Below are 14,878 nucleotides of genomic sequence, written 5' to 3'. Positions count from 1 at the left end.
TCATTTATCTACTATTTGTAATTAATATTATCTAATTGTACTAACTTTCAGCTCAAGACCAAATTTAATTTTGAAATACCACAAGTAAATAAAACTAATAATTCATTTATGGTAGTTTTCTCCACTCACAAGATTAGCTTTCTCATTTTGTACTGTCTTCTGTGTGCAAACCTCTTTTTAAAGCATGCCACAAGTCTTCCTTATCTGATGACCCATTCATACCAGTTTGAGCAGAGTGTGGTACTGGTTCCTGTCTCCCAACCATTCCCTTCCAAGCCCTTGCCTATTCCTCCATCCCAAAGTTCCACTGTTCATCAGTTTTTCTGACAATGCATAGTACACTAACAATGGTTGAGGTGACTACCTTGATGGGTTCAGGTCCAGTGTGAGCTTGTTTAGTGACCTTCATTCATTAGTGAAACCATTTCATGTTCAGTGCTGTTGTCATGCCAACATCTATCCAAGATGGTGCAAGACTTCCTCACACAATGGGCTATCAAATCTGCTCCATATAGTTTGGGGGAATTTTACTCCTGCTTGTTTGTAATTCCCAAAATGATAGAAGACTTGGGACCAATCATTGACCTGTCCCATCTTGATTAGATATGTTTACAAACAAATCCACAGTGTGTGTGCTATGATGATTCTCATGCTCTTTCCTTGGCTCTGCAGGCTCAATTTTGAGATGGGGTGTTTCACAAGATCACTGGATGGTCAATAGCCTCGTGGCATTTGCTTCATAAATGAATCTGTGTACCACCAATTGACAGCATGGGTAAAGCAAGAGGAGACAGCTGCTCATCTCTACCATGCCTGGATTGAATAAATTGATATGGTCTGCTTTTCAAAATAGGGTTTTGCAATTCTCCATTGCACTGTTTTAGGTGTAACCATTACTCCAGACTCTCAATGCTCTTTTTTCTCCCTTTCTTCCAGTGGAATATGGGAGTCCTTACCATTTCCATGAAGGGCTACCTGCTAGATTGGTTCCACATAGATGGCTATAATCATTCAGTTCAGGGTAGGACAATGGTGTTCTTTGTAGAAGGCATTCCATCCTCCTGAACAAGTGATACATACTAATAAATGAGAAGTCTTGATACAATTCACCCTTTGCTACCCTTGTATGGATATTGATATCCCATGGGTTGGTTTTGGATATTGAGTAAGCCAATCAATTTAAATCCTGACACATGTTTGGGGTTGTCCATCATCCTTCCAAGATTCTTCCTTTTGTGTAGTGGGTTCACGTGGGATGTATATGTCAAAGGTACTCCCTCATTCTCTCTTGTGACAGGGATGTTATTGACCTGTGGATGTTTCAGACCAGTCTCACTGTTGTGGGAGTTTATTACATTTGGTGGACAGATGCTGGATTAACATTCCCAGATTTCTGACTCACTGCTCATCCTGTGTTGTGTCCTGAAATCTGTTTTTCTCAAGACCTCAATTTTAGAGCTAGAGGTGAAGTTTGTATGATCCTTATCCTACTTATCTACTTTTGTGGGATTAAGTTTCCATAGTTATCTAGTTGGGATCACTTTCCTGACTTATCCTCTCTCAGTTGGATGGTGCTCCCTTCCTTTCCTGCCATGTTTGTTCCTAGCTGGTCACAGCAAGGAAATACTTGGTTCATGAGTGATGCTGTGCCCCTTCTTGGATCACATTATCTGTTTTTCTCTCATCTACAGAAGTATCTTTGATGCTTTCTGGGAAGTACATCTTTTTTTCCTCACACCAATCCCTCCTCCTTTTTATTGTGGGATTCTAGTTAAACTTGGGAGAGGAGGGAAGTACTATATCAGAAGTTCTAATCTTCCTACACTGAAAATGTATTTCCAGTGGGTACTTCCTTTCATCACACTTCCCACAATCTTCCAATGCGTACGTCTTATGCCAGACTTTGAAGTGATGATTTGGTAGTGGAGCATAGAGGAAGTCACATACATCATATGATAATGGTGGTATTCTATTGATGGAGAAATGACGCATGATGATTTGTATGAGAGATGTGTTGGAATCATTTGTAGCATGCATTATAAGAAAAAAAAAGGTTTGCTTGTAGAGAGCAGCATAAAATGGGAAAGCTAATCTTGTGAGAAGAAGGAAGTACCTGTCAGAAATACATTTTCAGTATAGGAAACTTTTGTTTGTAATGAAAAACATAGCTACTATTTTCTTAAAAGTAAGTTAAATATACAGCTATTCTCAGTAGTTAAACAGACATTATTCTGATAGTTTTTTTTTTAGTTTACTTACTGATAAAGTATATTTTAGTGCCACTTTATTGAAAATGGTTACCAAATTACATTCTTTTGCAGCTATTCTCAACAATATTTTGTGTACTAGTGTACATTAAGTAAATACTAGCATAAAAGGTGCAAACAATACAGTTGTCAATAAACATTTGTAGAGTACTCATTTTTATGCAGAGTTAAAAATAAACCCAAAGAGACTCATTAACAAATAAAAAAGGGAAACAAAATTAAATAAACATAAATTTATTATAAAACGTGGAATGAGCATGGCCCAGTGATTAACATGCTGGGCTGTGGTTTTGTTGGTCCATCATTTATATCCTGTTACCAAAATATAATTGTGTACTAGAATTAATGGCAACAAATCTTTTATAACTGATTATGAAATCATGTTATTCAGAAAAACAAGAGCAACTCTCTTGTCTGTCAGATCAATATTTTGGATAAATAATTCAGATAGCCATCTTGTATCTTTGTGAGAGCTGTAAAAAGACAACTACAAAACATCCATGGCTGAAAGAAAAGAAAAACAACAAATTCCATAACTTTTGGCTTTAATCTACCTTTAGAAGATGAAATGTTAAAAAGTAACTGAAATATCTAAAGATGACTAGATGCAACAATTATCTGTATATAACAGAAGAAGAAATACTACTATATGTGTTCAAACCTGAGACTCTGCAGCTAAAATTATTGTAGTCAAGACATTTTTCATTTAATAGCATTATGTTGGAAGATTTAAGATTTGAAGAGCCATGACGGAAAATAAATTCAGACACTCCTATCTGTAACTTAAAATGAGCACTAACAGATTTGAGAATCAGAAGTGTTAATACCAAATGTACTGTTTTATTCTCACTTTCATAGCAGACCCATAACATACATACAAAAAATTAAAACTTTAACCATGAAAAAAATACAAAATATCAGGTGTTATTAAAGATCTGGAAATTCATTGGTTATACAAGTACAGTGTGGTTGCTATGAATAGAGCATTAATATTTAGACTAAATTTACATACAAAATCATGTAATTTTGTTGCTTGTGATAAAACAGAAAAGGAAGAACAGACAAAATCTGTCACTTAGGTTTGAGAATTGATAGGAAAATATTTAATATTCTTTTTTTAACTTGATTTATTTTGTGTAACAGTTTGGTAGTAAATAAAGTTTACTTATTTGTTCAAATGAATTCTAGTGATTCCTCAATTTTAAGACCCATCATGTCGTCTACAAATTATTTTATGAATAACTTATTTTTTATACTATATACAATGTTACTGAGATCCTTGTCATATTTCTTGTAATAATGTGAATGTGGCCTACAATATTCAGGTGTTTATTTATGAATTACAATAAACTGCTATAAGAAATATGGTCATTATTTAAATTATCAAAATGTTTATCTGTAATAAATTGTTTATGTTTAACAATCCCTTGTTTAGTTTTTAAACAGTAGTATGTTATTGATGAAAAATAGCAAGTTAAAAATGTATATGAAAAAAACATCTGGTGCATAATTTTCAAAATATGTTTTAGTCTACAACCTCAACGTTTAACTCCAGTAGCAGAGGGCATCTCATCTACCAGCAGTTAAGGTTCCCTGGGAGTGAAAGTGACCTTATAAGCCCTACTTGTGTTTCAGTTGCAACAGGAATGCGGAGATCTGCATCAACACCAGGTATTAAAATGTAAACTGTTGTTTTATTAATATCTCTGATTTTTCAGCTTTAAATATTTCTTTAGATTTCTGACTAGCTTTACAAAAACCTTGTGTGTCATTTTTAAATATTTGAAACTCATAAATTTAGCTGGTTTATGACACTTCACCATCTAAATGGGTTTTATTGGCCTTGTAGCATTCTTATCCAGTGTGCATCACCGAGCTATACTGACACCAATAACTGAAGAAGAAGCTGTTTCTCAGAACACTTCCCTTCCGTCATCATCAGCACCTAATGCAGACACACAGACAGACATTAAGGTTAGCAATATGGAAGGTGTTCTGTCACCATCTCAATACAAGATTGTTTGCAGACAAAATAGATTTGCTGACAGTTGCAGAAAGGCGTACCTTGGTGTTACTGGTCAGCTTGTAGACACAACTAAACGTGATATCTACAGGAATCTGAAAGATGCTACTACATGAATTTTAGTAAACTTTTACTGTGGAAGTACACAAAAATATCAAAATATATCTGCCATAAATTTCCACTTGAGAACAAAAAAGCTCTTTGTGACATCATTTTGGTAAATGGACTTACCATAAATGTGACTGGTTAGGAATGATTCTCATTACAGAACATTTTCACAAATGAATCTAAAGGAAACTGCTTCAAAGTAAAGTTAAATGTAGTTGTTTGACATCATGGAGATTGTGTGAACTAGAATCAAACTTGAAATAATATTTTTACTTGTTCAACTAAACTAAGGTTCTATGAGAAACTTGTGTATTTTTCTAAATTTGTTTTATACTCTATTTTAAATGTTAAAGACAGTTTCTTGTGTAATAGATAGGAAGTAAGTGATGTGTTTTCAATAATTCTCTAAAGTTGTGTTTTTCATCCTATATTCTGAAATTTCATCAACCTACATTATGTTCTTCTAAAATTATTTTCATCATCAATGGCACAAAGTTATTTATTATAATCAATTTAATTGTTTAGTATAACAAATTTAGTCCACAAAAGTTTTTTATTTCTTAATATATTTATCGGATAAAGATCACTATAGTAAAAATAAAGTTGTCCACACACTTTTCTGGCTTTTAGAAAGAGATACACTTTATAGACCAGGAAGTTGTGGTTGATACTTATTCACATATACAAAGAAATTCCATTTTTCTTACTCTTGTAGCAACTGACTATTAATTTTAAATTAACAAGTCACATTTTGCTCATTTTTATTTCTCTCTTAATAATGAACATAATTAAGTAGAAATAAAAAAATGTGTTGTATCATCAGTAAAGAAGATGATTGTAAAGAGTATCAGAAATAGACGACCAGAAAGTTTTCATCTTACCAATCATGAAAATGTACAATTTATATTAACATTGAATCTCCATAAGTATCAGATAGTAAGACTTGACTGTATGATCACTTTGAGAGTATAGTTCAAGGCTGTACCGTACATTATGTATTGAGAATTATGTACACAAGAATCTAAGTTATTGTTTTAGTTTGAATAATCTTTATTCTTCTTATTTTACTGTTTAAGTATATCTTCAAGTGTAGGTATATTTTAAAGTTTATAACTTTAACATTTTTGTCATAACGGATTTGTTGTTTTTTTAAAGAAAAAATTTAACCAAGTTTCTATGGTTTCGTTATAAAATATTTTAACACTTCCTGTTTCATGTGTTAGATAAAGGTAGTAAAACATGAAATTAAGGATATCTGTATTTAAGTAAATGTTTTGTACAGTAAAAGTGTAATGCAATATCAGAGATCACTTGCATAAATTATTTAGTCTTAAATCTGACAGATATTGCATATGTATGTGTGTGTGTGTGTGTGTGTGTTGTGTTTTTGAGCTGTATAAAGTCTAATACAGTCATGAGATATTTACAGATAAATTGTCCTATAAGTGCTTCGTATTATCTTAGTTATTATTTTGTGAAATTTAAATATTAATATTTTTTAGTTTCACACAAACTTTAAGCAGTTTTTAACTTGGACATCCTTTACTGTTGTAGTTATTCAGTTTACTTGTTATTTGTTAAAGCATGATAGATTAAAAGTAGTGAATTCAAGCTAAACAAATTACTGTATGTATAAAGGAGGCATATTTTATTTATAAAATTTGAAACCTGATATGTATTATTATAACAATATCGCTGGAAGAATAACATAAACATCATTGAATTTTTAAAAAATATATACCTATTTTTAAATTTTGTTGTAAAAAAATGTATATATCAGCACAAAATATGATGAATGTTTAAAACATTCATGCTGACTTCAGCTGGTGGTGAGTGTGCACATTTGTTATTTACGGGCTCAACATTTTTTAAGTGAAAGTAATCAGATTATGATTTTGTTCAGATATTCTAAGATTAGAAAACAGGAAAGTTAGGATTAAAAGAAATGTGTAGATGTATATTTCTAGTTTTGTAACATTTCAAGCATGTATAAAAATAGTAATTAGAAATGTGCATGTGTTAAAGTACACATGATCTTGCAAAGTTATCTTGATGAATGACTGTTTTTAATTTCTTTCATATAACTGTTCTATCTGATATTGGCTAAATTTTTGGCCAAGTTTTCTCAGCTTTTCCAGTTGTTGATGTATTTTTTTATATCAAGATATTAACTGTTGAACTTCAGAAGCAGGGCAGGAATAGTTGTTCACATGTGTGAAATCCCAAAACCACTGCCTACAATTCCATTTTATAACTCTTATTACATATAATATTGTTTTGCAATTTTTTTTAAATTTTTTTATGCAGTATGTAGGAGTAAAAAAAAAATTGGTTACTCAAAAGACAGAATACAGAAAATGGTATCCATGGAATTCTGTTCTTTTAAATTGTAGCTTACAAGTGACTCAAGTTTTGTTGACATCTGGTGTTAGAAGTTAAGATGAATAGGCATCCAGATACCAGAATTATTATGGGTGTCCTAAGGTAGGGTGTTTGAACTTAAAGACGTTCATATTTTCAGACAATAAGAAAATGTCTTTTAATAAACAAATTGGTATTTTTTTCAATTGTGAAATAAATAGCAGAGGTATCAGAGGTATTCCCAAAAGTACCTAATTATAAGTATGAGGTATCGGAAAAAAAACTATTCCTACCCTTTTCAAAAGTAAGAAAGACATCTCTCACAAATGTGGTCATGAAACCAGTTTTCTGTTAGTTATTAAAATAAATTTATGAACAAATATTTCAACAACCAAAATATCAGAACTTCTCAAGAATTGCATAATTAGTTGGGACTAAAGAACCAACCCTGTTATTTTGAAGTTTTGATTACTTAACATGAAATATTTCTTTTACAAAATAAGTGGACTTTTATACCTACAGTTTACATAGTGTCAGATTTATCTGCATAATATTCCATGTGCATATTCTACAAAGTTCTTGTTCTTTGTAGGTTCCAAAATGTCTTAGAAACTCCAAACTTTTTCCTGAAAAATATTTAAGCTTAATAAAATAGTTTCTGGTCAGGCTTATTTTTACCTCATTTATCAATACAATCACTGATCAGTACTCATCATGGCAGACAGAGCACTATCATTGCAAAATCAATCACAATTTTTTTTTAATACATGTAAATAAAACTCAAAGATAACCAAAAACTTGCAAAAATAATAGATGAACCTTGCTTTTATCTCTTACCAAGTCATTGTGGTGATGACAGTTCTTCAGAATCCTTAACTCGAAGTGTTTTCTGTAGTACTTTTGATGTGAAACATAAGAAAATATGAGATTGACCATTTAAAAATAGTAAACAGCACGTAATGTGATATGTGAAAATAAACGTAAAAAATTAAACTTTTAAAATCTGCAAGGAAATGTGCTTAAAGGCTTTCAATTTAATCACAACATGACAGAAAATAAGAATGAGGTACATTTTCAGTTTTGCACCAAATTAATGTTTATTTTTATTATGCAACTTCCCATTTCATGTGAAAGAATTTGGTTAACTCAAAACCCTGAAAAAAATTATTTTTTTTAATGAAATGTAGATATTTTAATCTTAAATTTAGTTATTTGTAATATCAAACTGGCAAATCATAAAACCTTTTGGTTAAGAATGTTGTAAAACATTGCAATAAGACTATTTTTTTAATTATTTTTAGGACCATTATTGCTAGATAGACCCTTCTTGAAACATTATTTTGTCTCATGTCATCTCTTCAGATTAATGAATAAACCTTTGCTTTATGTTTAGTCATTACAAAATCTATATTCTTCCCTTTGTGTAATAAGAATTAATGTAAAAATCTTATCTCTTCAATTAATTAGAATCATTCGTAAACTCTGACAAATCAAAGATAAGTTGATTCACATATAGTTTTAATTACAATATTTCCTTTACTGTTTGGCATTTCTTTATTGAAAACTGTATAAAAGATCAATGTATCACAATAAATCTGGTTATAATTTTAAGCAAGTCTTTCTTTACTGCCAGAAATATTTGGGAGAAGTTAATGTCATTCTTATTACATCACTCTACTTACTAATATAGAGATCAAGCTTCAGTGGCATATGACATTTATATACCATAATAATTTATATATTTTAAACAGCTGACATTAATAGCATTTTAAACAATACTGCATGACTTGCTGAGATCTGGTAATCTAAAAGGCCTTATCAGCACACGTCACATGAGGTGTGAAGTGACGACTAATATTCTTTCAAATTGGAAACCTGTACAGGACATGAAAAGGATTTTTATAAATTAAGAATTTTATTGTGATGTTATATCACATAAACCACTAATATACATATCACTCTTATAAGGATGAAAGTCAGGAAATAACTGCTTGTATTAAACTTCTTAGCACTTAAAAACATTCTTCACAAAAATAACTTTGAAACAACAAAGGGAAATAATTTAGTGAAGATTTTCATATTCTGTTGTATAGTTTTAAGTGTTAATATTGTGTATAAAGTTATTAACAAAACTTTAATCTACCTTATTAATAAAAATAATAGTTTTCTGAAGAGGTTTTAAGTATTTCAAAATATAATGTTTTATAACTAAACAATGTATTATTTCTAGATGGTATTATATAATTTAATTCCATTTTGGTGTATATTGTGGAGAACAGATCCTTGAGAGTATGTTACTCCATCAACTTTTTTTTCTTAATTATTTTCTTTGTATGTGATAAACATTTGTTTTGATTTTTTTTGTACCTGATAGATGTTTTAGTGTTGTCCATGTATTTCAAAGATTGTTACAAAGTTTGTTGATTAATATGTTTATATTTATGAATAAATTTTGTTTTAAGCATATAAACCAAAAGGCACACATTTTGTGCTTCCTAATTTGGAACTAGAAATAATAGAAGTAAATTTTCAAATGCTACTGAAATTGTAAAATTCCTTACAGGAATGTCAATTTGTTTAAAAAAAAAACAAAAACAGCATGAACTCTGTTAAACTATGTATGGACAGTTTATGAAATTGAATTACTTTCTGTTGTAATAAATAATCTAAGAGTATTGATAAGAATCTTAAACTAGAATTCCTTGTGTCAAAAAATCTCAAAATTTCTTTCAGTTTGTTGTATTTATAAAATAGTTCTGTTTTCTGTAGTATTAATTAAGGTTTCAGTGTGCCGTAACTTGTATTAAAATGTAATAGCCTTGATTCTTGACCCTATTTTAACGTAACAAACGTTTATTACATGCTCACCACCCTTCCCAATTTGAAGACATCCCTGTGTCAATTAACTTCCTATTCACTCATTTTCCGGAAAGGTGTCAGAAGGCTGCCAAGAGGGGTCACCTTTTTTAACCACTCGTACCATTAAAGAGTATTGTGTTGTCTGTCAGTCAGTCAGTAAACAATAAAAGGGCATCACATAAGGGATGCTTGGTGTTGCAGTTTGTACTGTCATGATGTCAGTAAAGCTTGTGCATGCCATGAATCATGAGAACAATTATGCATTCTGTAGAATACAGCACAGCAAAATGTGAACTTTAAAAGCAAGGAAGAAAATATTTGTTACTGTATTTCCTGTATAGTATGTTATCTGCTATCACATCCTTGAGCTACCATGTACTTTACAAACTAGTTCAACTGCATATCACATAAATCATCATGCAACAACCCTTCACCAATAAGAGTATGACACTCTCTTTATGCATGTGGCTCCCTCTTTTCAATTTTACTCATAACAAGACTTTTTAGTGTATTATACAATCATGTTCTTTTTTTGTTGTTGTTATTCCAAAGTGGATTTTTTTTTCTAGAGTTAACTTTTCAGTTAACTTATTTCCCTGATTTTCTTTTTCCTGATCAGACAACTGTGTTTGGTTTTTCATTGTGTAACAATGAATTCTAAAGTTCAATTACCACTTCAGAAATAATACCTTTAACTAGCACACTCACACAGGCTGCAGGTGGGGGTAACTCGTCTATGAATTTATCAGCTATCATCTGCCATGAAATTGATCGTTATATGAGTTAACCTGTTTTTCCTGAATTTTTCCCTACTCCTCCCAAACATGCAGAACCTGTTTGAGTCAATGAGGATTTTGACAGCTTTTTTTTCTCTTCATATGTTCTTAATGTGGAATTAGCTAGCTCTAATATAGCTTTTTTATACATCATTTCTCAGATTTATTCTATTTTATCCATTTTCCTGATTCTATATGATCCCCATCCTTCTGTATTAGATGATACCTCCTCCTCTAGGTACTTGGTTTTCTCCCCTTCTTTGGATATTATAGTTCATGCTAAACATTTTGTTTCTCGGATGGGTAATGGGCTTTGGATCATTTAAGGTTTTGTATAATCATGATGAATATCCACTTTTTGATTCTTAATAATTAGAATCGATTTTGCCAATGTGGGGGCAAACCCTGATCATCATGTTCATTTATCCCCTGCCCAATTTTTCTGCCTTTTATCTTATCCTGTCAACTCTCTTATGGTACCTGTCTGCCATCTACCTCTTTCCAAAGCAATCCTCAAAGGTTCTGAGAGCTTCTGAGGATAGCCTTTCTCTAATTACTTCCATGTTGGCACATTTGTCTCATTCTGCTCTATCCTTGCACACAAGATTTCTGTTGTCACACCAAACATGCTCGTCCTTTCAGCTGTGGGGGCATTATAATATTATGGTCAGTCCCACTATTCATTGGTAAAAGAGTAGACCAAGAGTTAGTAGTGTGTGGTGATAACTAGCTGTCTTCCTTTTAGTTTCTAGCCTTATACTCCTAAATTAGGGACAGCAAGCGCAGAGAGCCCTTGTGTAGCTTTGCACAAAATTCATAATATATTCTCTGTTGTTGAGATCTCCTGTGGATGGATTCTGCTTTGTCTCAAGTTTGTTTACCATCTACTTATCTTTGGAACTTGCATATGGCCTCTTTTCTACAGAAGTATGTTTTTGATAATGTTACTAAGGCTTTGAAATCTTATTTGAAAAGTTGGTGTGACACCAAACTATTATTTCTTCTTTGATGGATTGTTTGCTTCATTTAGAGCCTATACATTCACACTGTTTTCCGTTCAACTCCTCCCCAGCAATTATTGGCTTCTCACCTCATTTTATTCAATACAGATGGACATCTTTCCACCATATCAGTGACTACCTAGTGGGTTCCAGTCCAGTGAGGGCTCAGCTGACCAGTTTTGTTCCCCTTTAACAACTTTTTGTCACAGGTATCCAAGATATTCTGGTATTATCCGAGGGACTTGTCATCCTTTTTTCCCCCTCTTCCATTGTTTCATATACCCATTACCTCAGTATCCTACCGAGCAGGCCATTGAATTTGTCAGTCACCATTCTCCAGGTTTTTATTTCAGACTGTTTGTGATACTCAAGATAACCAGGGACTTAGGGGCCTTTGCTCAACTTGCCCTACTCAATCAATTTTGGTTCTACCCCTACTTACTGTAGAGTTTCTTCTCACCCTTGTGTGATCGTTTTTTTCAGGTTTGTGGATGAACAAGGTAGACGTTGTGAATGCTTACTGCATGCCCCTATATTTCATTAGTGAACGAGCTACCTTTGGTTCATTCATCAATGTGTAGTTTATCAATTTTGCTCCTAGCCCTTCACGCTTGCTTTGACCCTGTGTGTCTTTCTTTGGGTAGTCAAGTGTTTTGTCTGATATTTGCATACTCTTAGGTTGCACTTCTATCATTACATGGATGACTGGCTTCTATTAGCTTGTTATGAACAAGAGTCCATTACATTTATCTGCTGCTCCTAAAAGCAGCTTCTGTGGGTTAGTTAATGAAGTCATTCTTTATACCTACTCAATATTTGTCTATTTGAGTTGTTTTTTAACACTTATCTTAGACAGACCCAACATTCTCTTTGACTGAATGTAATGAAAAGTTCATTTTTCCATGCCCTTTCTGCTGCTTCTCTTATAGCTTGCAAAGTTATATCACTTTTGGAATATATTCTTCCATGGAAGAACTTATCCCCTTGGGTGTATGCATATGAGGTCTATTCAGTAAGCTGTATAAGACCAAAGTGATATCGTGCTGGATCCATTGGAAGGTCCTATTTTCCTTCCTTCCCTTGTAGGACAACTACATTGGTGGTTGGATAAGTCCCATATGTTTGCAGATGTTCTGCTCTATTACCCTTCATTTGGATTTGCATATCTTCACAGACGTTCCCAGTGCTGAAATTGTGGGTCAATCAGCAGGAAGTTTCAGATCGATGGTCTTCAGCTAAGAGATCATACCATATCAACATTCTAGAGCGTCTGGCTTTACATCATGCTTTGGATCATTTTCTTCATCTTGTCTGGTTTTGATCCATTCCAACAACTCTATAGTGGTATTTTATATCAATCACTAAAGCAGCACCTATTTTCGTTTGCTTTGTGGTCATACCTTGGATATTCTTTTTTTGGTTCCATATGCTCGATATTCGTATCTTTGCGTCATTCTGGGTACATTCATTGTTGTTACATACCATCTTTCCCATACTGAGAAACTTTATCCAGTGAAGTGGCCTCTTGTTTTCCAGTGGCTATGTCTTTAGTAACATACTCATTACCTAGATGGTATTGTCACACCCTCAATATCAAGTTATCTCTGTTTTGAACTCTGGTTCCTCATTTTCTTGCTCTGGCTGTCGATGCATTCAGACAAGATTAGGCCAGCAAATAACTGTATACCTATCCTACCATCTCTATTCTTTACAGGGTGATTTCAGTCAACCATGCTACTCTGTCAAGGCAATTTGATTGCTCCATACTGGTCAGCACTACTGCGTTTTTCATGGTTGCTCCAGTTCGAGTTTGCCCTTTATTACCTTTTCCTCTTACTCGATCCCTTCTATATCAACTTCAGTTACCAGTGTTTTCTTCATATACTGTCTTCATGCCTAATTTTTATCCATGATGAGATCTGGTTTGTCCAAGGGGGTCATTTCTTTTTAGTTTGTTTCATTACCATTCTTCTATGTACTCATATAACCACAATTAAATAGAATAAGTGAATATTGTCAAAAATATAGAATCAAAATAAACACAACTAGTAGTATTCACAAAGTTAACTAAACACAAAAAAACAAACCCCAGATCTATATGAATGGAGCACTCCTTCAGACTGCTACATCTGCAAAATGTTTAGGACTGACATTCGTCTATAAGCTAACATATGGGTAAACTACACAAATAATTTGGCAAATAACAAACTATGCTAGGATTCTAATTGGCGAAAATAGCGGAGCAACGGCAGATAACATCATAAAAATATATAAAGCATACATTAGACTCGTAATTGACCATGCATCCCCTGCATGGATAAATGTAAGTAAACTACTACAAACAATACAAAATACACTACTTACAACAGCTTATAAAGTACCCACAACTAAATCATCAGAATTCATGCATAAATACGCACACATAGAAATAATAGCAGATAGACTCCTACATTGTACAATAAGTTATATTGACAAAAATTGGAGTAAAAAAATGAACTAGTAAGCGAACTAGACAGATACTGCATACATGATTAGAAGAGTCCTAAACACCTTTCCCCAGTAAATATATATTTTCAGAATGAAAGAAAAAGGACACCTATAAACTATACTCCACATTAGATTAGAGGTTATCTAATAAACATTGAAGGGGATTTATGTGAATATTTTATAGTTGATACCTATCTAATAAAAGTGCAAATAATTATGGAACTATAAAGAGAAATGATTTATTTGCACCATTGCCCTGATAGGGGCCTGAGTAAGTACGGGCTACTCTGGCCCTCGTGTACAATGTATAAATAAACTTGACAGTTGCTAATACCAGTGCAAAGGAAGGAGGAAGAGGTCGATGAAACCTAACCCTCCCGGATATACAAACACAAATACCCAAATAACTATGAGAGAGAGGAACAGTGTACAGGGACAATGCATCTAGACATCTGGTGTTTTTAACGCACATAAACGCAATTTCAATCACAACAAAATGCATACATTTTCTGAACTACGACACTCATGAAGCTCAATTGGGAACATATTTATCAACATTGCTTATAGTATTATTGAGATAATAAGCTATGATTATTCAGTTAGAATGTGATACTTGAAGATATTCTGACTCTCTTTTTATCTGGCAGAGATCTGCCATGAATGTCTATACTATGTAAGAATATCAGGTTTTAGTAATAAGTTAAGCTGCATGGACAATATTATTTGTTAGGGTTTCCATGCAAACAGTAATAGGTATAGGTTAATTAGAACAGTTCAAGCTCTAAGAAAATTTAGAAGAACCGATTGGACTTGTTTAGTTTCCATTGTAGCATATATATTTAATGGTGTGAAAAGTTTCGGCAACACATGGATCACTGCCCATCTATGAAAGAAAATACGAAGTGAATATAGAGACAAATTAATAGTATTAAAAGCCTAACCATTGGCATGGAAATAGGTGGCGTCACATGTGTTCAATACAGAAAGAGAGAGAAA

General features: G+C 32.7%; 1 protein-coding gene across 12 annotated transcripts in view; it reads left to right on the top strand.

Moving 5' to 3' along the window:
• LOC143253173 (uncharacterized) overlaps positions 1–14,878 on the top strand; it is a 75,876-nt gene that overhangs the window by 53,255 nt on the left and 7,743 nt on the right. For 8 of the 12 annotated variants that reach the window (XM_076506556.1, XM_076506555.1, XM_076506559.1 and 5 more), the window contains 2 exons: positions 3,797–3,938; positions 4,117–9,229. In XM_076506556.1, coding sequence (XP_076362671.1) covers positions 3,797–3,938; positions 4,117–4,406 — 432 coding nt within the window. In that variant the 3' untranslated portion in view covers positions 4,407–9,229. Of the gene's footprint in view, positions 1–3,796; positions 3,949–4,116; positions 9,230–14,878 lie in introns of those variants that run through there. The other 4 variants (XM_076506562.1, XM_076506561.1, XM_076506563.1 and 1 more) reach the window with 3 other exon arrangements.

This window comes from Tachypleus tridentatus, chromosome 6 (assembly GCF_004210375.1).
Source record: "Tachypleus tridentatus isolate NWPU-2018 chromosome 6, ASM421037v1, whole genome shotgun sequence".
In the NCBI taxonomy this organism is placed as follows: domain Eukaryota; kingdom Metazoa; phylum Arthropoda; class Merostomata; order Xiphosura; family Limulidae; genus Tachypleus; species Tachypleus tridentatus.
This window is presented reverse-complemented; position numbering and strand designations above follow the sequence as displayed.